The sequence below is a fragment of the Xiphophorus couchianus genome, chromosome 7 (genome assembly GCF_001444195.1).
Source record: "Xiphophorus couchianus chromosome 7, X_couchianus-1.0, whole genome shotgun sequence".
Classification (NCBI taxonomy): Eukaryota; Metazoa; Chordata; class Actinopteri; order Cyprinodontiformes; family Poeciliidae; genus Xiphophorus; species Xiphophorus couchianus.
The window spans coordinates 2350336-2375550 of record NC_040234.1 but is presented as its reverse complement, the minus strand read 5'-3'; the positions used below and the strand labels follow the sequence as shown (position 1 = coordinate 2375550).

General features: G+C 39.4%; 1 protein-coding gene across 5 annotated transcripts in view; it reads right to left on the bottom strand.

The window, feature by feature from the left end:
• The window catches only part of dgkg (diacylglycerol kinase, gamma), a 115252-nt gene that overhangs the window by 11304 nt on the left and 78733 nt on the right, over window positions 1–25215 (bottom strand). For all 5 annotated transcript variants that reach the window (XM_028023711.1, XM_028023712.1, XM_028023713.1 and 2 more), the window contains 2 exons: window positions 20259–20349; window positions 15928–16129 (listed from right to left, as the gene is read on the bottom strand). In XM_028023711.1, the coding sequence (XP_027879512.1) occupies window positions 15928–16129; window positions 20259–20349 (293 nt within the window). The remainder of the gene's footprint in view (window positions 1–15927; window positions 16130–20258; window positions 20350–25215) is intronic.

Genomic DNA, 25215 nt, shown 5'->3' with positions numbered 1-25215 from the left:
CAGGGCTGAGTTTGTTAGTAGGTGTGAAGTGTGGGAGGGGGAACGAGCAGCACTGCACTGTAATTAATGGGCTGCACTGCTAACCTTACTAATCTGGTCCTGGATGGCTAAAGTGCCTCAATTCAATTCAGTTCAATTCAATTGAACCTCATCCCTGAGGGCCAACATACAGGCACAGTAAAATAGAACAAGCAACATATGAAAGGCCAAAGCAACTTCACTATCTGCGTTTCCATTACAAATGCAAGAAAAACTTTGTCAATATTCTGCCAATGTTGAAAAAGCACAAATTCACAATTGTGCAGTTTCCATTAAAATCACACGTGAATAAGTTTATTCACGCAATAAGTCATAAAAAAAATGAGTGCATGGTCCTAAAACTACTTCCTGTCGTCTTCTTCTCTGGTGCCAGAGCTGGCACCAGAGTCAGGGTTACTAAACCAATTTTGCTATGGATGAAAACCCCCCACCTTATTCTAGGGTCAAAACTGTTGTACAGAAAAACAAGTTCTTTTCTAAATTGCTGTGTTTCCATTAAGCAAATGTATTTTTGGAATGGCAAATTGTGCAAATATATGGTCAGATTATGGCTCATGTTTGCAGCTATATTGCAGAGTCTTCTAGTAAAAATGGCCAAACAACATAATAAATTACTAAAACATAAGAACATAGATTGGATGTTTTCAACTTGGAAAGAAAATCAAAGCACCAGAGAAAACCCCAGCATGTGCACAGAGACAGGGATTTAAACAGCAAAACAGAGCGAGAGAGAGAGAGAGAGACAGAGAGAGAGAGAGAGACAGAGAGAGAGAGAGAGACAGAGAGAGAGAGAGAGACAGACAGAGAGAGAGAGAGAGAGAGAGAGAGAGAGAGTTAAGGCTAAACTTCAACAGCAATAAGTTGGTTGTTATTCAGTGTTTTATGTCAGCTGTCTGCTTTTGGGAAAACTATCCAGTATATCACTAATTTCCCTTGGAATGTTGCTCTGTCTTTACACAAAACAGTCATATTTAATAAGTTAGGATAATGATCCAATGAGGCTTTTCTGTCAAACTAAAAGTACTTTTTTGAAAATAACAACCTTTATACAAGTATTAAACATACTTTGCATTAGGCCCACGTTAAACATTTTCATTTTTCGGGACTGTAAGCAGAAAATCATCATAGTTACCAAAAATGAAAGCTAGAACAAATCTAGTCTGTGTGGGATTAATTTATATAAGATATTTTACCAAGAGATGAAGTTACTGAAATAAATGAATTTTTTGACAATATTTTTATTTATTGACAGATATTTAAAGCATAGCATAATTATCCAGACATGTTTTGTTCAAAAGAATGACATGTTAAAACCTTCAAACGTGACTTCACTTTAACTAACACGATCCAACATCAACTATACCGAAGTAATGAAAGAATGCGACATTAAATATTCTGATTTGTATAAAGATTCTTTCTGCCTCAATGTAAAAAAAAGTGCAACGACAGAGCAACTATGTAAACAAAGCCAGGGTTACTAAACACAAAGTGCTGATATTAAGTCATGAAATTGGAGAAAAACAGGAAATACTGATCTGAGAAGATGGAAAACAGCTTTCCTTCTCTAAGACGCAGAGAAACAGAGAATACTTGAAAGGAACATTTAAACAACTTCCAGGCAAACATATGGCACCATGGAGAATTTCACTCAAAACGCTACTGACAACAAAACACATTCATGCACACAAACTGCACAATGTCTTCATTTTGCATTCTCCAGTATTGCATAATTCAACCATCCGGCCTTCATAACAGTGAATCCCCTGGAATGTGCTGGTATATATACCATATATATATATATTTGTAAATCAAGACAAATATATCTATGATGTCATTTCCAGGTGCTTTGGTAACTGCTTGTGACACTATTTTTCTTTTTAAATATTTTTAATATTCCATTTATTTAACCAGGTTAACCCAGTGGAGATCCAGATCTCATCTGTAACACCATCCAGTCCCTCCAGGAAGTTTGTGATTGCAACTATTAATGCAAATTCCCTCATCAGTCACAAATTTTAGGTGGACTTGCAATTCTCACCAGTCCTCAAAAGGTTTTTGCAAATCTGACCAATCACCTTAACTTTCCCTGCATTTCCTTGTTTTCTGACCAATCACGGAAACTCAGCTGAATTTTGATCCATCCTCTAAGGCCCCTTCTAATTTAACTTCCTGTTTCATGACCTCTCTTGAAAGCCAACTCTGCAACATTTAGCATGTGTGACACTAAACTCAACAGTTGCTGTTTTTCTTTGTATTTTTTTTTACAACAAACATTTTTGCTCATACCACATACACAGTTCATGTTAACCTGAATGACTAAGATGGAATGCTTCCTTTGAAATCTGCTCAGGTCACAATCTTTGATTTGTATGGAGGGCTCTATTAGAAAGTTATTTCACTTTAAACATTACATGTATTCATCTCCTTTCTTTTTTGGAAATGTTGTTTGCAGAAATATAAACTTTTTCTGTAAGATCATGTTATGGCAAAATAAAGCTTAAGAAATGTGGAACTTTGACCACATTTTTTTTTAAACAGGTGCCACAAATATCACAAAAAAAGCATCCTGACATCCTGGGGGGACTGTCTAGAACTTTACTTTTAAAGTCGCCAAACATGACAGTGAGACGATTATCAGGCATTCTGTCACTCAGTCTCTGTAATCACCGATTTTGTAAAAAACAATTTCTGTTTTCTCTTTTAACTGTTATGAAGAAAAACAGCTGAAAAGTTCTACTCTAATTTGTGGATAAATACATCATTTGTTCTTGACAAGAAAATCTTTACAGTAAAAATCAATCAATCAAATGTAGCCCAAACCTAAAGAGCTGCAACTTTCAACATTATTCATAATATACAAATACAGGAAAACCCTGCAGGTTATGGTACATCTGTCCATACAGAACACAGTGAAAGAGCACTGCAGCATCTAATAGTGTAAACTGACTACACCTCACTGTTTTTACACACCAAACATGACACTGACATAAACAGGGTTTATGTCATGACTTGGTGGTTCCAGCCGATGAGGGATTCTCAGTTAGCAGTGGCTACAGACAGTCCAGACTCTCTACATGTGTCGTTCCATCATTACAAAGCCTGCACAGTAATAACATTTCTTTAGTCCTTTACATCTCGGGCAGCATGATCTTCATCTGAAGCTTTTACATTTCACAGTTTACACCACAAAGCTTGCATGCTCGCTAACCTGCGCCATGCTAGGGCTGCATGCTGCTGTGGCACACATCCCCACGTCTCTGCAGAGCTTTCTGCGAACTAATTCTAATAGGATTGGACGTCCATTAAGAAAAATGTGGACGGTTGGAGAGTAAAAGATGAGGACGGGCGGTGTGGGGGGGTAGAGGCAGAGGGACAGCAGCTGGAGTGAGACAATGGATGAGCTCTGTCCCGTTTTCTGTGCCAGTCTGAGAAAGTTTACAGGTCAGAAGACAGACGAGGCAAAATATGAGTGTGACACGTTATTTTTAGGACTGTAAAGCAGAGCTATTTATATTTTCTTTTTCTGTTGTACAGTGAAGCATAAATCCCCCCTCCCTCGCACGCCCACCTATACACCTCTACTTCCTCCAAGCACCATAAATGGGCACGCCATCCTGGCCGTGTCCCTGCGTGCGAGGCCGATGGTTCCCACCTCATCAGATCTCTGTGCTTTGGACTCTCAGGCAGCCAGCGCTGTTACTTTCTCACTGAGGTGGAGCTAAGAATAGAACAGAACAGCCTCTTACATAAAGCAGTCATGGTGCATTCTGGGATGGGATGACACTTTTATTTTTTTCTTTTTGCCAAGCAGCGGGCAGCAAGAATTATTACTGCTGCGCTGGTTTATTTTTTCTGCTGTGCAGGAAGCAGAAATCACACAGAATCCAATCAGGAGCCAAAAATGTTCATAGTTGCCACTGCTACAAATGCAACCCTTCCAAAAAAAACAAAAAACTAAACTAAATCTAGAAAACCAGATGATACACACATCACCCTGATCAGGAATAGATGGAGCTTTTATTGTGGGCTAATAAAGTAAAACTCAGGTGAAATGAAGGGAAAAACTCGGATCATCTCGTTACCGAAAGCAGCATCTTCCCTTACAAAACAAACCTTACTCAATATCACCATAGAAACAAAACGTGGAGCCCATGATACATGATGAAACTATGTGGAATATTGGACAACACACCTCCAGTGGGAATGATGGGAATGGAGATTCTTGGGTGTTTTCTGTTTCATATCGCGCTTGTCCAGAACCACTTTGTGTCATTTGGCAAAAATGTTCTTTAAATCAGAAGAAACAAAAATCACATGTGGGGAACCTCAAGGCTCCAGTCTCAGGCTGCTTTTATTCAAAATTTAGAGCACTGAAACATCACCTATGACATGTATGCTGATATGTATCTTACAACTTGATATTTCTGACTTGACCTCAGTCCACTACAGTCACTGAGTCAGTGGGTCCAAAAAATATGGGCGGGTGGGTCAGAATTCCAACCACTTTAAGGTAGAGAAACAAAAAGTCATTGTGTTTGATCCCACAAATGTGACGTTAGACATTAGAACTCAAACATTGATGTACTATACCATACCATACCATACCATACCAACTTTATTTATAAAGCATTTTAAAACAACCACAGCTGATACAAAGTGCTGTACATCAAAACACAACATAACAATAAAAAAGCATAAAATAAAAACTTACAGTTTAAAAACAAAAACATACAATTTAAAACTAGATCCCGCTAGCGTTGAAAGCCAAATAAAATAGATGGGTTTTAAGACGAGCTTTAAAAGTGGACAGTGAAGGGGCCTCCCTGACCTGCAAAGGCAAGTTGTTCCATAATTTGGGGCCCATGACAGAGAAAGCCCTGTCCCCTCTGAGCTTCCTTCTTGATCTCGGTACCTCCAAAAGCAGCTGATCTGCGGACCTAAGAGACCGATAAGGTATGTATGGGTGAAGAAGCTCAGAGAGGTAAGCCGGGGCAAGATTATGTAGTGATTTAAAAACAAACATAAGAATTTTAAAATGAATCCTAAAATATACAGGCAGCCAGTGAAGTGAGGCCAGGACAGGGGTCACGTGTTCCCTCTTTCGAGTTCCTGTCAGCAGTCGTGCAGCAGCATTCTGTACTAGCTGCAGACGTGAGAGCAGCGACTGACTAACTCCCAGATAAAGTGCGTTACAGTAATCCAATCGAGTTGAAATAAAAGCATGGATCACTGTTTCAAAATGCTGCCTGGAAAGAAAAGATTTCACTGACGCCAATCGCCTTAAATGATAAAAGCTGGACTTAACCACGGCTCTGATTTGGCTATCCAATTTAAAATCACTGTCCACCTTAAAACCAAGATCTGTAATAACAGGTTTAAAATAAACCTCCAAGGGTCCCAGGTCAACAGAGGAGGACTCACAGGAGCCACTGGGTCCAAACACCATCACCTCTGTTTTGTTTTCATTAAAATTTAAAAAGTTCAAGGCCAACCAAGCTTTAATATCACCTAGACATGCCAGGAGATGTTTGATAGAATGCACATCCTTTTGCTTCAGGGGCAAATAAATCTGACAATCATCAGCGTAACAATGAAACGAAATCCCATGTTTCCTGAGGACAGAACCCAGAGGCAGTAAATAAAGAGAGAAAAGCAGTGGGCCCAGAATTTAGCCCTGTGGGACGCCATAAGGCATTGAAGTAGCAGATGATTCAGAGTCACCAATCTTGACCGAGATTGTTCTCTCCTCCAGGTAAGACCTGAACCATTTAAGAACAGTGCCACCAATACCTACAACGTGGTGTAATCGCGATATTAAAATGTCGTGGTCTACTGTATCAAAGGCAGCAGTTAGGTCAAGTAAAATCAGAACAACATGGTTACCAGAATCACATGCAAGAAGGATGTTTCTAAACGCTGCAAAACAAGGATGTCAGTAAGTTATTTCATTAAATCCACTTAGTACCACCTTATAAGCATTTCTAGAATAAATGATTTCCTATTAGAATGAGACACAGAAAAACTGGTGAGGCTTTTATGTTCAGTATGATGAGTTATTGTAATGGTATCTTTATGGGTCTCTGTAAAGAATCAGTCAGCTGCTGCTAGTCACCCTGCTGTAGTCCTGACCAACACCTGAAACAAGAAGTCAACACCAAGTCACCAGTCTTTAAGTCATAGCACTGAATCAAAAATGTTGGTAATATTCTATGAAGTCCTGATTGCTTGGGCCAAAGTACAGTTTGGCTCTGGACTGTGCAGAATGCTCCGGTCATAAGAGTTCCCTTCACACTATTCCTAGGGAAGGAAGTAAATAAGGGAAAGCATGAGTCATGACAGAAACTGCTGGTTATTTTAAATCAGGACTGAAAACATTACTGCTTACTGCAGCTTTCCCATGCAGGCAGAAGATCGCTTTGTCACTTCTGTCATGCTTTAGCTCTCTATTTGCTTAAAATTGACATTTTGTGTCACTTTGTATTTGTTTCAGGTGATGGCCTCTTTGAATATTTCATACATCAGGTGTTTATTTTGCCCTTAAAGCACTTTAAATAACCCTGTGTATGAATGTTTCTTAAAATGATCTTGCCTTGACTGAGTCACAAAGTAGGTCAGGCTGGATATGATTCAGTCAAGTCATCATCCACAGCGCAGACGGAGCTTCTGCATAATGTAGCAGGACTAAGGTTGTTCTTTGATTATTGTTGTGACAGAGTAGCAATAATATGTGGAGTTGGAAGGAACATGCTGGCGAATTTTTCTACATGTGAAAACCATCTGTGGCAGCAAGGCTTGGCTGATGGTCAAATGTTTCTGCTACAGCATCACATTGGTGGAAAATGCAGCAGCATTATTTACTAAAGCTAAATGAAAAGATAGAAACACAGAGATGTGACAGAGTATTATGCTTTCTGGTTTTTACTTAGACTTTGAGAAAATGAAAAAAATGGAATTTGCTTTTAATGTTCTTCAGGTTTGAAATTTTTCTATATTTTTGTATAGAAAGATAGAAAACAGAATGTAGAAAAAAGATTTTACTATGTGTTCTTTTTTAAGACAGGAATCAGGTTTTTAAAAATGCAATGCTCAAACAACCAGACATGTCCTTCATTTTGATTACAGGTGAAGGAAAAAGGTCAAAGTGTCAAGTGGACCAAGAGTTTAGTAAGGACTAACTCCAAGTGTTGATGCAAAATCCTGCAGTTTAACTGAAATACCAAGTTTTGTACTGTTCTTACTGTTGAGTAAAGGACCCACTGTGGGTAATGTCTCATTATATGGTTTACATCAGCATATTCACAAAACCTTTTACCTCGCATAAGATAAAATAAATATACACACAACAGTTCAGAATACTTAAAATAAAAAAGGAGTACAGGAAATAACTGAGAGCATACTTCATTGGAATTTTCCATTTTTAGAGGTTTAACCAGACTGTCTCTTTAATCAACTGACCAACTGCCCAGCAATCTGACCAACCGACCGTCTATTCGACCAACTGACCGACGGTCCGGCCCCCTCATGACCACCAATCTGACCAACCGCCTGAGTCCCTTAACGACGAACCATCTGTCTGAACGACCGCCCAACCGACCTGAGTTCACATTCTTAGCGCAAAGTCAAGTTTGCTTCTGCAGTAGTTTGGGTTTGAGCTGAAACTTGTTATTAGTCCTATATGACAAGTTATTACACAGGATCTCAAGGCATAGTGAAGGAAAGCACCTTATGATCCCATTCTTATTTGCAGATGATGCAATTCTGTTTGTGCTTTCATTTAATTCTATGAACTCCAGCGTGCATTAGAAGGTCCTGCTCCTCCATATCTGTGCAGTGCTTTCAGACCTCAAATAATGCAAAGAGAACAAGTTTATATTCATTGAGAGACAACAATAATGTTTTAACTCACAAAGAGATCAGAAATCAATATTTGGTGGAATAACCATGAGATTTCAATGGGGTTCAGTGCAGTGGTCTCTTCATTTTATCCAGAGCTGTAAGTTACACATCCTCGATTTGAAACTGATCAAAGTAAGGTCTCATCTTTAATCCCAGAGAATGCAGAGTGACAGTACAATAAGCCAGGATCAAATCACCATTCAAACGAGGTTTGCTGATTTAGTCTAAACTCATCCTTTCGGTGCTCAGCCGAGTGACGAGCTATTATAAACAAGGCCTGTAATTAGAAACTGAAAGCTGAGTCAAGTTCAGAGCTCAATGCTGCTTTCATTGTGCCTCAGCAGGAGGTGTTAGTCTATAATTATGAGCAGATATATTTGTGTATCCTTCTTCCACCCACAGCCGTCCTCCTCCTCCTCCCGCCTGTTATTGTCTCAGGGTGGTCCGAGTCCCAGCAGATGGTCAGAGAGAGCTGCAACTCACCTTGCCAGCCCTGGCAGAGGGAAAGGTACAGGGGAGCGCACTTGGCGACGTGACAAAGAACACTGTGTTACTATGATCCAGGACTGAAATACACCAAATGCGCCACTTGCTGCGGAGATGAAATACCTCAGCCCACATCGGTGGCAGAATTCTTCCACATTGGAGAGAAAGAAATGGTGAAATTAAAGAGTCTTTCAGAAATGCCTAAGCTAATGAGACCCAAGTGGACAGCAATGATCAGGCGTTCTTACAGGATGTCAACTCAGTAACTGAGTGGCCTTATCACTTTCCCACCATCCACACAGCAGTTCCACATACAACTATTCCTGGTCACACACACGGGTGTGGGAGGATCAGAGTAATTATAGTTCTGCTGTTTCTGTTGAGTGAGGAGAAAACAATACACAGCTTCCTGATGGAACCCGACTGAAATAGCTTTCCCTTATTGTGCGACTCGGTGGGAGTGCTGCTAGGAAGAGTGGGCGGGGCTTAGTGGAGCCAAGCGGGGAGGGAGGAGCAAAAGAAGGCAAGGTGAGGGTGGAGAAGACAGAGAAAAGAAATGAGTCACCAAGAGAAGACAGAATGTCCCAGAGACGGCATGTTTCACCAGCAGCACCAAGGCCGTCAGAACCGGACCCCAGAACTCTGATCACTGGATTGATTACCGATTACTCATGACACCATGAATTCACTCAAACTGCTTTCCGGACACACACAGCGAACACACACTCTGTGACGTCTGTAAACTCTGTTGACACATTAGAAAACCAGATCACTGGACAGTTCTGCACAGCAGACGTCCCGTCCCTGTGGACTACTGTAACTAATTTGCCTCAAACTGCTTCCAGTCTTCATGCAACCAATGCAGTTGGTCTCGTTTGTACCTCCATCACCAGTCGGTGTCAAAGAAAATGCGACAGCATCTGGGTGCACTTGTCTGATGAGAAGAGCAGTAAAGAAACATGCCAGATTTGCAAAAGAATAAAAAAGAATTCTCGAAGAATCCACAAGACCCAGTTCTTTTCCCATCTTTCTGCCGTTCTTCCTAGAAGATTCAGTAGGTTTGAAAAAGAGATAGAAAAATTTTAATGAGAAAACAACTAACTTCTCACTTACTCCCAAAACTAACACATTTCATATTTCTTATATATTCACATACAGTATGTGGTTGAATACACTTCCTGTGTGACTTGTTCTGTTGTTATTTTCAGAAATTTGTTTGAGTGACTCCTCCTTAATGTTACAATGACTGCAGTTCTTTTCAACAAGGCACCAGAGTTGTGTCAATGCTTGATTACATTATGACATATGTGTGAGTATGTTTTGGCATTGAAAAAAAAGAAAAATAATAATAGAAAAACAACTTTAAGATGTGTGTAATGTCTGAATCTAGAATGAGTAATTCTATGAGCTATTGAACCATTTTATGCCAGAGAAATGAACATCAGGATGAAGAGAAGAAGGAAGCTAGCTAAAATAATCCTCTAAGAATGTTAACATTGGTTCTCTTACAATAAAAACTTGTGTAAATGGAGGAGACAGAGTGGAGGAGTGCTGTGTGTGTGGGCGTGTGTGTGTGTGTGTCCTACCATAAAAACATGTGCAGAGGCGGAGCTGGCTGGTGATTACAACATCATCAGTTCTGCCAACATCTACTAACCCTCTGCGTTAACTTCAAGCCTGTTACTTGAGTAATGCCAATATGGTGGCTGATCTGTTTTCAGTGAAGATCTCTTAGACGTTAGCGGTTTTTCCATTACAAATGGACACAAAACTTTATGAATATTCTGCTAATGTGAACCCCCCCCCCCACAATTCCTGTGTTTCTATCAAATAAATGCAACTAAAATCACACGTTAGTAAGACTGTTCATGCTTTAAGTCATTGAAAAAAACGTGCCGTCTCATCAATCCTCAAACTACTTCCTGTCATCTTCATGGTTTGCACTAGTAGTAACAGCCAGTTGTTGATCATGTGACTTATGTGATAAGAAAAAAAGATAAATAATTAATTGGTTAATGTGAAATTAACCTGTTTTGATACAAACAGAAAAACACACAAACTTTTTTTAAATAAAAAACCCTTTTTTTAAATTGCCGTGTTTCTACTAATAAAACAAAATTTCAAATAGTTAAATCTTGCAATTACATGGCCAAATAAAATTCAGCTAGTGTGATGTCGTCTCATGTTTTATTTTTCTGCAACTCTTATTGTTTCATCTGCAGCAGAAAAAGCTTGGAAAATGTGACCGAAGGAAATACAGATGGAAGGAACCTGGTGCGCACGATAAAAGCTGTGTGAAACAATGAGAAGGCTCACTTTTTAAATTTAACGATTCACATCTGCTCACAATACCAGGTAAACAAGGAAATAAAACGCTGTTACTTTTCAAACAGTATTCATATCCAAGTTTTTGTTTCTTTGGATGGATTATAAAGAAGGGATTAAAAACGTCACCAGTAGAAGGATGAACAGAAAAGGTTCAGCAGTGCTGATTGTGGTCAGCATCTTCATTCTTCAGCTGACTCTTCACATGGAGGTTTGCTCATGTGAATGAGGCAAAGAGGCATTTGTTAGCACCGCACAGTGTGAGCAGATCAGAGGACGTATGCAAGACATCCTGTTACATGGATGAAGACCCGCTGAGCTCTCTGAACATGGCCTGATTGCAGCAAATTTTGAAGAGCCTTCTACAGCACAAAGAAAATCATGACACAGCTTTGCCTTTAGCACTGGCTAATGAGCCTACCCCAATAACACCACTTGCCCACGATGATTTTACCATGTACGGACACAACCGCATCATAGTCTACAGTCACGAGGTGAAAAAAATGGAGTGACCCTATTGGTCGTAACTCCAGAGGTGGGAGGAGACGATGAGCAGAACGGCTGCAGCACCAAGAATATCGCCAGAAATGAGTTTAAAGGAGAGCAATTATTTATTTTATAATAAATAAAAGAAATATTTTTATATTTATTTTATTTATTATAAATAATAAATACAATTATTATTTTATTATTTTAATAAAATAATTTATGTGGTAGATTAACTTATCTACCACAGACAAGTTAATCTAGTGTTATTTGTATAACCCATCTCAACAGCAAGGTGGTTCAATGAGCTTTAAACACAATACAGTAACCAATGATGGAACAGTCAATATGCATTATTTTCTCAAAATCCATCATCAACATTATTAGGCAAATACACATCAAATATATGAATAAATGTTCCAGTTATTATGACTCAAAGGCAGCTCTAAGCAGCTGGGTTTTTAGCCTTAATTTGAAGGAACTCAGTGTTTCGGCCGTTTTGCAGTTTCCAGGAAGCTTGCTCCAGATTAGTTGAGCATAAAAATGGAATTATTTTTCAATGTTACTTTCAGTTGTTATAAAAATATTTTCTCTATCACAAACGTAAGAAAAATTCAAATCAACTTTGCATCATAGCTTAATGTTTCAGAAAAAACATCTTAAGGTTTAAATCCTTGTTGGGGCTTTTATTTGTGGAGTTCACAACTTCTCTCAGTGCATTCACATTCACACATTTCCATCATACAAAATACAGTCCAATGCATGTTAGCTTACTGGACACGGTGTGTGTATGTGTGTCGCTCCAGTCCCCTGCAACCTTCAAAGATTGTAGAAATAGTATAGAAATGTATCATATTTTTAGAAATTCCTCGAGTTGCTGCATCTCACAAACTTCCATGAAATGTTGCAAACACACCAAGAAACTCTGCTGTGGTTCAGCTCATTGCTGCTCCTTTGAAAGCCTCATGGTGGGTGTATTTAAATATAATGCTACAGATGCTGAGGCTGGACTTTCCTGTTTTCTGTGTGGAGCAAACCCAAAGCAGAGAGGCTGTGAGGTCAGGAGTGCCTGGAGCTTCTTTCACTCTCCCTGCGACTCGAGCTGATTGCATTATCTGCAGCAAATGGATTTAAAAGCTTTAGTTTATAGTGCCAGAGAAAGCAGCTGCCATAAACGGTTAGCGGTACAATAAACATGGCGGCACGCGGACGCACGGATACAGAGCGCCCACACGGGCTTTCCACCAGAAACACACCACTACCATGAGAGGCTTTTCAAACCGAGGGAGCAGAAAAGATTCCATCACAATCACTCACTTAATCCAGTTTGGGGAGAATCAAGACACACTTATATGCAGGGAAGTTAATCTGAATAAGGCCAGTTTAACCCGCTTAGGTCTAGTTTTAGATAATAATCAAGAAACAGAAGAAAGTTTTGCTGCAGCTCATGGTCGTAGTTTTAAACCCGTTTTACCGTTAGTAACATTCGGCTCTTTATCATATGACTTGTGATGCAAAAAGTATCCATTGCAGTTTTGCGAATACAATAATTTTGCTTCTGCTCCCCCCCCCCCGGCGCATTTCCATTAAGCAAATTTATTTTTGTCATTCCAATTTGTGCAATTTTACAATCAATGGAGACACAGTTAGTGTTTTATGAGAAACAGAAAAGAGAGGTTAGTTCAGATTTCCTTCATTTAGAAGCTTCTGTCTTGGAATTAAGTCAGGAATTCAAACTTGGTTCAGCAACTTAATGAAGTCAACAACACCAAAGGTTCTTACAAGCACCATTAGATGAACTGGTTTCTGTTCTGAATACCGAGTCAAAGTGCCAGAGGTTTCAGGGTAAAGCAGGAAAATGACAAAGAATGAAGAGTCAAATCTGAACATATAACTTCTATTCTGGAAATGGATGGCAAAGAATAACTGTTTTTATTACACATCCATTCTAGTTCAAACCAGATAAACAGTCATAACATAGAAAATATGTCTAACCTCAGTGTTTGGTTAATTATTGAACTGCCAAAACTGATTTAGGCTTACAGTCAGGGCAGGCAGGTGGAAACAGTCCACACTACTGGATATTTAACTAATGGTGCAGTCGGTAGCATTATTGTTCTGCAGCAAAACATTTGAAAACTGCATGCAGTTTGCCAACATGACTGTTGGGTTAACTGTCTAGCTCCCCTCTGACCCTACAAGGGAAGGTCGGTCGGTCTGCGCGTGTGTGTGTGTGTGGGTGTGCGAGGGAGGGAGGGATAGATGGATGGATGGATGGATGGATGGAAGGATTTTTAGTGAAGTAATTTCCCAAACCCATTTCTGTAGAGTGGAGAAACTGGTTTCACAGTAACTTGTTGAACAATCCCTGCTGTCCAATGAAAAAATATTACTTTAAAAGCAGAAGATGTTGCTCTAAACTCTCTGTTGTGCTGTTTTGCTTTAAAGCTGCCAACACCACAGTGAGCTCAAGCAAGAGCACAAAACAATCAATAACAACAGGTTATTTTATGAAGTTCACCCTTCCTCTAACTGTTTTCAGACTGCCTCTACTCTGGGTTCTGCCTTGGCATCGTGCTATCGTCTCCATGGAAACAAGGTTCTGTACACTCGGCTGAAATGCAGATGCAGTGACAGATCTTTGGTGTGAGCATGGAGAGGGTTATTCTCTATTGTTGGTGGCCATCAAATGCAGACTCCCACTGAAAGCTGCAATGACGGCCGCCGTTTTAGAAACCCACCACCACACACACACGCACGCACACACATACCGCCAACGCTGAGTAAAGGATTATGGAAATTCAACTGTCAGGTTGTGGAGCAGAAAACACAACTAAGGAAATCAACAGTGTATCGCCACCAAGGAAAGATAAATGGAGTGAGGGATGGGTTAAGTTAGCCTAAACCAACACCAAGACAACCACACATACATCTGTTATATATTGAACTATTCATAAGATTCCAGTTTTTTTCCACTGACATAAATCTTACAGATAAAGTTACTCTTTTACTTTATAAAGTTAGCACTCTGTTTTGAACTGAGTCAAAGTTAATGGCCGATATTTCAGCTGCTCTCTATACTGACCACAGCTGCAGCAGCCTCTCTGTTTTTTTTATTGCGAAAATCAATAAAAAGTCAATGAAAAGGTTGAAAACCACAGATTATAAGATGGTTTATGACATGTTGTGCAAGACATGCACATGAAAATAGGCTGTGCCTGTTCTCAATTAGCGGTGTAAAATCTGCCTGTTGTGGTTGCAGCACATGGTCATGACACGTGCTATTGGTGCCAAGCAAGCAATAGCAAACATAAAACAAAATATTTTCCTTTGTTGATATTAGAATTGTTATTTTTTAACCTCTGTGCTCTCCTCCAGTCTCCAGATTAATACTTTGATTCTTTAATAGTCTCACCATCAGCTCTAAACTTCGTAGTTTTGCATAAAATGTTATGATTTAGTAGAGCTCAGAACTATGACTATGAACTTTGACTATGAGCAAAGCCAATAATAAACTTCTTCCAAGGTGAATACAGAAGTGGTTCACAACTAAAGAAACAAATTATGAATTAAGAGCGAATGGTTAATTTAAAAGATTTAAGATCATAATGAATATTAAACATAAAGGTACTTCTGTTAGAGGGATTCAGGTGTGTAATAATTGTAGATAGGAGTTAAAACTGTGTTTTTGGTCTTTTAATGTAAAAATAATGTCTTAAAGTAATACCATTAGGTTTGATCATGTTTTCTTTTAGCTGGAGATATGTTTAGAAAAATATACAGGAAATAATCTACTGCTTTGATTTTTAATGATTCTGTATTTATAAAAAACACACATGCTTCTGCCTACATTTTTTTCATTCTACACGTGTTCTTGCCATTGACAGGAAGTTTTTGTTGTTTTTATTCCCGTGTTGTGTGTTCCTAATCGAACGGTTAAAAATGACAAAAATAAAAATAAATAGAATAATTCTTACCACATTTTAATATCAAAACCTAATCCTTTGATTTATTTGTTCCATGACCTAAACTGCTCTACTTACTGCTATAAAGGCAGCTAGAAATACATTTTCTGGTGGATTTTCCACAGGCAGGTCTGAACAGCAAAGCAGAAAACGCGTCTCTGTTTACACAGCCTCTTATGTAACCGACTGTTTACTGAGGACGCTGTCGTGTGACGCAGCGTTGGAGGTTATTTTATAGATTCATGGACATCAGCTTTCATCACTTCCTGTTCCAGGAGGCTGTTGTATTACTGTCTGATGAATATGGCCTATAGATGACGGGTGTTCTTGTATCTTAGTTTCCTGGCAACAGCTCAGCATTTTTCTTTTAATCACCTTGACATTCCAGCTTCTACATCTGACTAACTGTCTGCATTTACTGATGATTTCTTCATTGCTTAGAAACTTTTATTCAAGACCCGACAGGAGGAATATTTCTATTTAAATTAAAAGAGGTTTCAAACAGAATCAATCTCTGCTTTTGTGACTGAATGTTAGCGTTAGTGTGTATTTAGGTCTGATTGGTTTCAATCGACCAATAACAAAACGTTTAGCATTTGCTGTTGATAATTGTTGAAGATTTGTAGATGAAATTGAGAGGAGCTGTTTTTTAACATAAACTAACTGAAATCTATAGTTAGAGTGAAGTGAGTCCCAGCCGCCATGTTGGACTTTGCTCTCAGTGACTCACCCTGCATGCAGAACTTGAGCTGTTTAGGGTCTGTGACGGTGCTGCTGGGCATCTTGTCTGCAACCTTCTTGCTCATTCGGCTGTAGGACCTCCTCTTCTTCGTCTCTCCCCACAGGTTGGAGCCACCGTGCATGCTGGGAATGTTCAGAATAGCGATACCCTCTAAGGATGTATTGCTGAGGTCCAGGACGATCCCGTCACACTGCGGAGGCAGAAATATGACACATTCATTTTCATAATCGAAGGCTTATTTTTCCGTTCTGTGCTAGATGAGGAAACAGCTCCAGAGTCTAAAACTGATTTAAAGAAATTCTATAATGGAAATCCTCCTAATGCATTTATTTGGTGGCCAGCAAACAACATAATGTACTAAGCAGTTACATTTTAATTCTGTCTAAATTATAGCTAATGAAGCAGACAAATATATAATCCATTGTCAAAACGGTCGTACAGATACTGGAAAACATCACCAACAGGCACTAAAACACCATCTGGAAAACAAAGCAACACATCAAAACACCAGCAGCAGTTTAACCATAGACTACATTATTCTACAGTGGACACTTGAGTTGCTCAGGAACTCCTCTGTATACCAAAGTACTGCAGAGTCGGATTATTATTTTTTCATTTGTTCATATTTTTATTGTCATTCTGTAGCACTTTGAGATTTACATGTTAAGTGTGTATACATACATTTAATTATTTTTATTATTATTAACAATAATACTATGATTATTATTCCCTGAGTAAAAGTATTGATACTCATATCAACATTGCTCGACTATACGTAAAAGTTGCACCATCAAAGGTTTACTCAAATACTAAAGTACTTTTGAAAATACGTAAGTATTCAAAAGTCTAAATTATATTTTCTATTATCAGTGCATGACTGTATTGTTAGACTTAGACTGACTTTATTGTCATTTTGCATGCAAAGGGTGTATACAGAACGAAATTTCGTTGCATACGGCTCAGGACAATGTTTTGAGCTTCCAATGTTGTGAGGTTACTCCAGAATAAAATAAAATACAGTATAAAATATGAATATAAATCTAAATATAAAATATAAAGTGCAGGACTGACAGTAAATGACAGTTTCCTCAGTGTTTTCACAGAACCTTCTAAGTTGCAGAAATCACCTGATGATGAACTGCCATGTAGAACCACTCTGCCCATCCCCACTCCAAAAAAAAACAACCCTTATTTTCTCCCCAAAAACAACAACAGTATCTATAACTAACAACATAGACACAGAAGTCTACAAACATCAAGCTAAGAAGCTTGCCACACTTAATGAGAATGATGTAATTCCAAATCCCAGGTGTGAGAGGTGATTGTGATTGGTCCATCTTCTTGCGTGGAGCACAGTGTGTGGATAATTGCATTTCCGTAAAGGAGAACAGGAACAGCAGAGAACAAAGCTACGCTGACCCAAAAGGAACGAGTAACAACAAGCTTCCTAGAAATGTAGTGGAGGGATAAATCATAAATTCTCCAAAAAAATAAATGCTCAAGTAAAGTCAAGATACTCAAAAATGTACTAAGGTATCATATTCAAATAAATGTACTCTGTTACTGTCCACCACTGGAAACAAAATTTCTCTGAGAACAACCATATATATATATATATATATATATATATATAAAACTGAAGTCTTGATGTGAATCAGAGTGGGTCAGAAATGCTCCAGATATCACAGCTGCTGCTGAGCTGTGACCATTCACACCTGACCATCATCACCTTCATCTGCAGCTGCTGCCATATAAGGTCAGATCTTCCTCCTGGACACTGTCAGCTTGTTGTGAAAGAAAATACTGTAACACCTTCAGGCTGTCTGCGGATCACTGTTTTCTCCTCGGACCGTCAGCCCCGCGTCACATCCCCATCCTGACCTGCCCCACCTGGGTTCAGATTCTCTGGCTTCAACCCCTCTGTCGAAGCAGAGAACTTGTGACTGAGCCACAAGTTCCAGTCCTCAGTCGGACCCTGAGGACTGGAACCGCCCCACCGGCCTGACTTGAACACACAGACCTGACCCTGACCTGTCTGACCTAGATTAAACTGTTCCCAATAAAGTGGAGCTTGTTCTCAACCTTTTGCTGTCATTGTGTCCATCAGTGCCTGAAGCATGTCACCAGAACTGTGCAATCTAAGAGTTATACCTTAGAAGGATCATTTTACTGAAAAAAAAGGCTTACTTAGGGTTCAAGTAAATGTACTCCATTACTTAGAGTTAGGGATAATCGTTTTTAATTTTAAATGGTGAAGATGGTATGTTTTCTGTACCCTTGAGGTATAATTGTAAATATAATAGGTCTCAGTAAAGACCAAATAGTCTAGGTAGATTATAAATCATATAATTGCACATTTTGACATTTTAACCATAAATGTGCTTAATGGAAACATGACAATTTAGAAAAAAAACTTGTTTTCGAGTATTTAAATTGTTTAATTTCACAAAACTGCAATGGATACCCTTATTTTTCCACATCGTACCAGTCACATGACCAATAACCGGATGTTACCACTGGCGCACATAGAAGAAGAAGACGGGAAGTAGTAGGAGGATGATGGGATGGCATGTTTCTTATCGAGTGAACAAAACTTATTCACGTGTGATTTTAATAGCTTTCACATTTAATGGAAACACTTTAATTGTGAAATTGTGTTTATTCGACATTAGTTGAATCCTGACCAGGTTTTGCACACATTTGTAATGTAAACTCAGCTCCTGTATGAAGGGTCAGGCTTGAACTAACATGGAACGCTGAGATCTTGTGTGTCATGTCATACCAGACAGAGCACAAACAAGCCCCAGCAGCTTGAGCCGCACTCTGACTGGCAACCTGGACCGATTTCACATGTCACATCTACGCTCCTGTTCTGGGGGGAAATTATTCTGCATAATTAAATGTCAAGGACCTCTGAGCATAAATGTGCCTGTGGGTAACTCGGACAGAGAAAAAAAAAGAAAGACCGCATTTATTTAAATGCGCGATTGGAACCTTGCATTCAGGCCCTCCATCAGATTCTGACCTTCATCAGGCTGCACACGGCCTCACTGTGTGAGAGCCGCAGTTCTTTGTTAGGAAATGGTGGAAGATGCAAACACGTTTCATACAGCAAGTGTGAGCAAGTCATGCACATAGTGTGGCACCACATTTGTATGGACTACCTGTGCCAGCTGGGTCAGAGACAACAACAAGCACACCCAGACTCCCACGGAGGTGGATGAGTGAGGACACAGTACTGCTGACATGATTATTTTGTCTGTTATTGTTGATCTAATTACGGTGACAGATTGGCAAAATGGCGTCCTGCCTTCTTAGATGAACAAGGACAGGAAAATGAGGCCGTTGAGCCACGAGTTCATTTCATCTACAGCTGAACAGAAACAGTCAGCTCCATGTAGACCAGGAGGCAGAGGAGAGACTGTGTTCAGGACATGGGAGGTGAATCGTTCAAAATTTAACTGCAGTCATCTCATTTCATTGTTTAGATCTAGTTACTTGGTCATAGTCTGATGTTTTTGTCACCGCCCATGTGTTCATCTGACTGCTGTGTGACGAGCGTGATGTGGATCCTCTGTTCAGATTTTTGAATATTGTTTAAACCAGAAGGAAATGAACCCTTTCAGACATGAATTATGATCCTTTATGTCAGGATGTTTGATTTTCTTAAGGCATAAAAAAAGATGGGGAAAAGAATAAAAACTTTTCTAGAATTTTTTTCTAGTTGATCAGTTGTAATTCTTTCTAAATACAAAGTTATTTGTAAAATACATCAGCAGTAGTAGTTTCTAGGGGTTACTTGATGTCACAATCATTTTTTTTGCCTATAAGAGTTGCATTATTATCTGTCTGCGATATTGGATTTAACAAAAAAATTTTTTGCACTTGCAGTGGATGGCCAGTAGTTGGCAGTGTATTGTATGATTCACTAGTGTCCACTTCAGTGGTCTGTGTGCATTTATAACATAAAGATGCACAAGAAACACAAGAAAATGGCTTTTAGATAGCTGTCCACTGTAGTGACCGCTATGCAGGACAGCACTAACTGCAAATGAAAATATAATTTGAATCGTTTTATAATTTGATAGGTGAAAATAAATTGTGATGGACATCGAGATAAGACTCATCTCAAGACCCGCCCCTTTGGCAAAAGAACCAGCCGTCACATCAGCCTGGCCTGGCCGTCCTGAACAGAACCACAGCTCTAGGTGGGACTGGACCGTAAGACCCTGTGAGACCTTCTGAACCAAGCCCAGATTATTTAAAACACTCTTTCTTCACTTAGTCTCTGCTCATGTTTTGAAGGAACTCTGACTCACCTCCAACTCTATGCATTCGTTGAGTTTCTTGCAGGTGGCGGATATGGTCTCAGTGGTGCCAAACTCAAAGTACCACAGCTTGTTCTTCATTCTGCAGGTCAGGAAAAGATACAGTGCGTTAGGAGACAAACCACCGTCCTGACTCAGCCCCCATGTGCAGCTTTGTGACCCTGATGTTATTTAGTATACAGCTGTCACACAGAGATGCCCGTCATGGTTCTGGGTCATCTCACGTTTTCTGACAGCTCAGAATGCCCAGTGGGGGAGGGGAGTCATGTGACCTGGGAGGTCTCTGCTGTTCGAACGATGGAGACATTAGCAGCTCCATAATGAATGACAGACAGGTTGACCCCCCTCTACAGAGCTGAAACAAAGTAGAGTGGCTCCTCTGGCTCTGGACTCCTACCAGATTCAGAGGAAACAGGTTTTTTACCCAGGGACATATAGACATCAGCAGCTAGATGTGTTGTCTGTTCCAATGAGATCTACCAGCTTTTTCTTTGAGATTTGTGTCATTTAGGGCAGGAAAACAATAGTAAGGCAGGGAATTGTGCATTAATCTAAGGCACTGGTATTTGTTTACCATTAGGGAATGTTTTACTGTTAATATCTTTGACAATATTTTACTCACTGTAAAAGTGCAACCCCCGATTTACACTGCTTTCATCTCCGGTCTATGGCACCGTGCACATCGTCATCAAAATCTGCACCAATCCAATTTTTGCCAGACGGCGCAAAAGGTTTGGAGTTAATCTCCAACAATCACACCCCTCCAATACCAAACACACAAGCACAACATCGGCATTTTGGGTTTCACTTAATTTTCCTTGAACTGTGCGAACTTGCGTTACAAACCAAGTGATCAACAAGTTGTATCAAAACAGAGAGGACAGACAGATTCTATTGGTAGTCTAGACCTTCACCAAACCAGTCAACTTCAAAGCACCGTAGACAGTGGCAAAAAGCTGAGTTTTTGTGTGAACAAAATGTATGTTGCTATTCAGAAATACAAAACTGGAGATTTGGGCAAGTCAGTGTTATGTAACAAAAATGACAAGAAAGCACAAAAGTTCACAGCATTTTCAAGCATCGGACAGAACTTTATGTTCGCAAAAGTCTGTTTTTAAATGGCTGTGATTATTATTAGGAAAGAAAAACTGACAGGACATCCCTGCTTCAGAGGTAATGTCAAACATTCTCCTTTCTTACTTGCCTGAAAACTGTGATTATATGAAGACTAATTACCATTTCCTAGATTGTACTCGTTCTCCTCCTCTTATCCTTTGGCACTAATTTCTGGTAACGGTGAAAATATCCCGCTGAGAAATGACTCAAAAACTGACACATCATCACCTCTAACTGATTCCTGGTACATAAACAATGTTAGCATTTACCAAAGGTCAAGCAGAAGTCACAAGACTTTATTTTTAATGCTTTTCAGTAAGAACAAAAATACAAAATACTAATTTAAAACATATAAGTACACCTTAAGTAGAAAGTAAAGAGAGCTTAAAACATAAATTCTTATTTTGAAAGATTGTTATCTGTAAAAATGTTTAAAATGTAACATTTTCTGTCCACTTTACCACTGTGCACTAGTTAAAATACACCTACGTTTTTGGTTTAAAGTAGAATATGTGAAAAGAATACATGTTTACTAAATCTTGCGAGGTACTGAGTTTGTGTTGTTCACTCACAGAAGTGTTAATCTTAAGTCTTCAACTGGATGATCCTGAAATGACTCCCGTTATTCTGTGTGAGACTCAGTTTCTCCATTCATCTGTGGTTGGTTTCCAATGTAACGCAGAACCTTCCTTTGGTAAACTTAGACCTGATGTCCATATGAATTAATCTAGATCACTGACCTCACTGACCTCACTGACCCCGATTTCACAACAGCCATGAAGGGGGGAGCTTGAGGGGACTCTGAAAGGTAGAGAGGTCATGCTTCATTAATCATTAGGGATTAATGAAGCTGTGCTAAGGCACCTGAACAGTGTTTTCACAACAACAAGGCATTACTGCAGAGCAAGCTAACGGACCAAATGTGTTCTGGGACTGAGTGGCTAACCACAGCCAGGGGCTCTGCACTAGAAGGTCATAATGAGAGATTAAAGCATCATTCCTCTCACTGGGTGTTTTTTGAAAGATTATTGAAGATCCTTATTGCCCCAGGTTTGCATTAGTTTTGGCTCAGAAACATGGGAGTGATGGCAGAATGGCTTAAGCCTCCCTGTTGCATTCACTGTGCATAGGAGACGGGGAAAAACATGAGCTAATTGCATTTTTTACAGATGGTCTCAAGTGGAAGCGGCTTAATGAGGTTAGGCAGTTTGCCTCGCCAAGAATCACAACTGTTCCTAATTGTGATCTCAACTACGCTTCTAATCCTCTGATTTGACAGCAGCACAGCTTTCTGGGGAGGCATTAAGGTGAAAGAGAAAGTAGGACAATTAGAGACAGAAAAATGAACAGTTGTGCTGAAGATATTGCGGTTATATATTACACAAAATAAATGTTTACATTGCAATCCCAAAGTGTTAGGCGTTTGGTGTGACACTTGTAGAAAGTGTTCATGTTCTGAGGATTGTGTTCTCTCCTCCAAGGTGGAGGCACCCGCAGTATACACGGCTGTTATGGCAACACACGTGTTTCCAGCATCAGCAGTGTCCGCATGCCAATCCGCTGCTCTCGGTCATTAAATAAGCAGCTCATCATTAGCCATTTCTGTGAATGTACTTCGAAAAAAACAAACAAAAAAATAACAAAAACATATCCAACCAACCAGATCCGTTCTGAAATGTTTTAAGTGCTAGACCAGCAGCTGACCTTGTGTGATGCAATGAAGATAAAAAGACATTAAGGAGCTCTAATTTATTTAGAACTTCCCATTAAGGTCATTTTACAAGAAATCATTGCTGGGAAGGAAATATTTTCTGTTTTGTTATATTATGCAACAGGTAATGTTTAGGCCTTAGTCAGATATGAAACTGAATAGATTTTTACATGATTTTGTGAGTATCTTATTTGAGTGTTTGTATTTCGGTTAATTTGCCCTCCTTGTGTCACGTTGTTCACCATTATTGGTTCCAGCTGCTCCTCATTTCCTGATTATCTGTGTCAGTATTTAACCACCTGTGCGGTTGGTTCCTGACCGGGTCTTATTGTCGCTCATCTGCCTCTCTGTTGTGTCTGAGTGCTTTTCTGGATTTTTGACCTCTTCAAATCCTTTCTTCTACGTCACCCTGTGCCTCCACCGAGACTCTTGCTCATCACCAAACCCACTTCATGACAAATTTGGCCTTTCACCCATGTGTGAACTCTGGTTAATATAAATGTGACCTTGGGGGTATAGTTTCTGTTACGTGTGGAGAACCTTAAATCCTCTTTTTACCAGATCACACAGATACGTTTGTAAGAATTATCAGAGGCACTGTTGCAAATTAAATACAGTTTATTGATTTCATGAGTTCCTTTGGACAGAGATAGTTTATTTTATTATACAAAATTGACCACATTAAAAGCAAAAGTCTATGCTGGCCCTGGAAACCTCAAGCTAAGACACAATTAAACCCAATTAAATAACAGACTGTTTGGGGGAGGAATAATAATAAAGAAAACACAAATACAACTAAATGCACCTAAGTGTTCCCCAACAAAAACACACTCACACAAAAAGCCCTGGTGATACAGCAAAGGAAAGAAAAACTCCCCTTCCACTAGTCTCCTCAATCTGAATAAAATAGCTTGGGACCCAGAGACAGCATAGATCCTTTTTTATTATTTAAAACAAGCCAAAAGGCTAGACAATAAAAATTCCCCTTCCTTCAACAAAACTAGCCAAAAAGAAAATACTTTTAATCAATAATAACTAACCCAAAAAAAGGAAAGAAATTCTAAACTAAAGCAAAAACTGAAACAGTAGCAGGCCAACCTTCTTTAAAGCAAAACCAGTCAATGGTGCTCTGTACGTCACTCGCTAGAAGCATCTCTCCTCTGTAGGAATCATCAGCCTGGGATCTGATCTCTTCAGCGATCTACCTGCTTTTAAATGCAACTGCTGATTACCTGTCTGGCTAATGAACCAGCTGCGCTCTGTCACAGCGTCTTCCATATATGGGCAAAGGAAGAATGCGCAACACTATACTTTCGGGACAAAATGCCCCGGCTACATAAATAAAAACGCTTCAAAATAAAAACTCTGACCAAAGTGGAGATTTGCAAACTCTGCTTATTTGCCGTTGGACATTGGAAAGCAGAGATTCAGAGGTCAGCGCATAAGAGTTTACAACAAATAATGCTGCTGCTCGCGTTCCCACTAAAACCAGGAAGATAGAGCACATAACACCAGTTTTAAAGTCCCTCCACTGGCTCCCTGTAGCTCAAAGAATAGACTTTAAAATACTGTTGTTAGTTTATAAATCACTGAACGGCTTAGCACCACAATACATTAAAGATCTGCTGTTGTTGTATCAACCTTCCAGACCTCTCAGGTCTTCTGGTTCTGGTTCTGCTCTGCATCTCCAGAACCAGAACCAAACGAGGAGAAGCAGCTTTCAGCATCTATGCACCACAAATTTGGAACAAACTTCCAGAAAACTGTAAAACAGCTGAAACACTGACTTCTTTTAAATCTCAACTAAAAACCCACCTGTTTAGAATTGCATTTGAAACGTAATCAATTACAAATTTATTGATGGAACTCGACTTAATGTCGTGTTTTGATTGTTGATTCTATGTTGCATTGTGATTCTGTTTGTAATGATGTAAAGCACTTTGAAATGCCTTGCTGCTGAAATGTGCTATACAAATAAAATTTGATTGATTGATTGATTAATGTGTCACTGACGTTATAAATGTGACCATATTTACTGTTTGACCATGACTGCAATCAGGGCAGAGATGTTTATGTAGTTTATGTTTTTTATATTGCTTTTTTGTATTTCTGCTTGTTCGT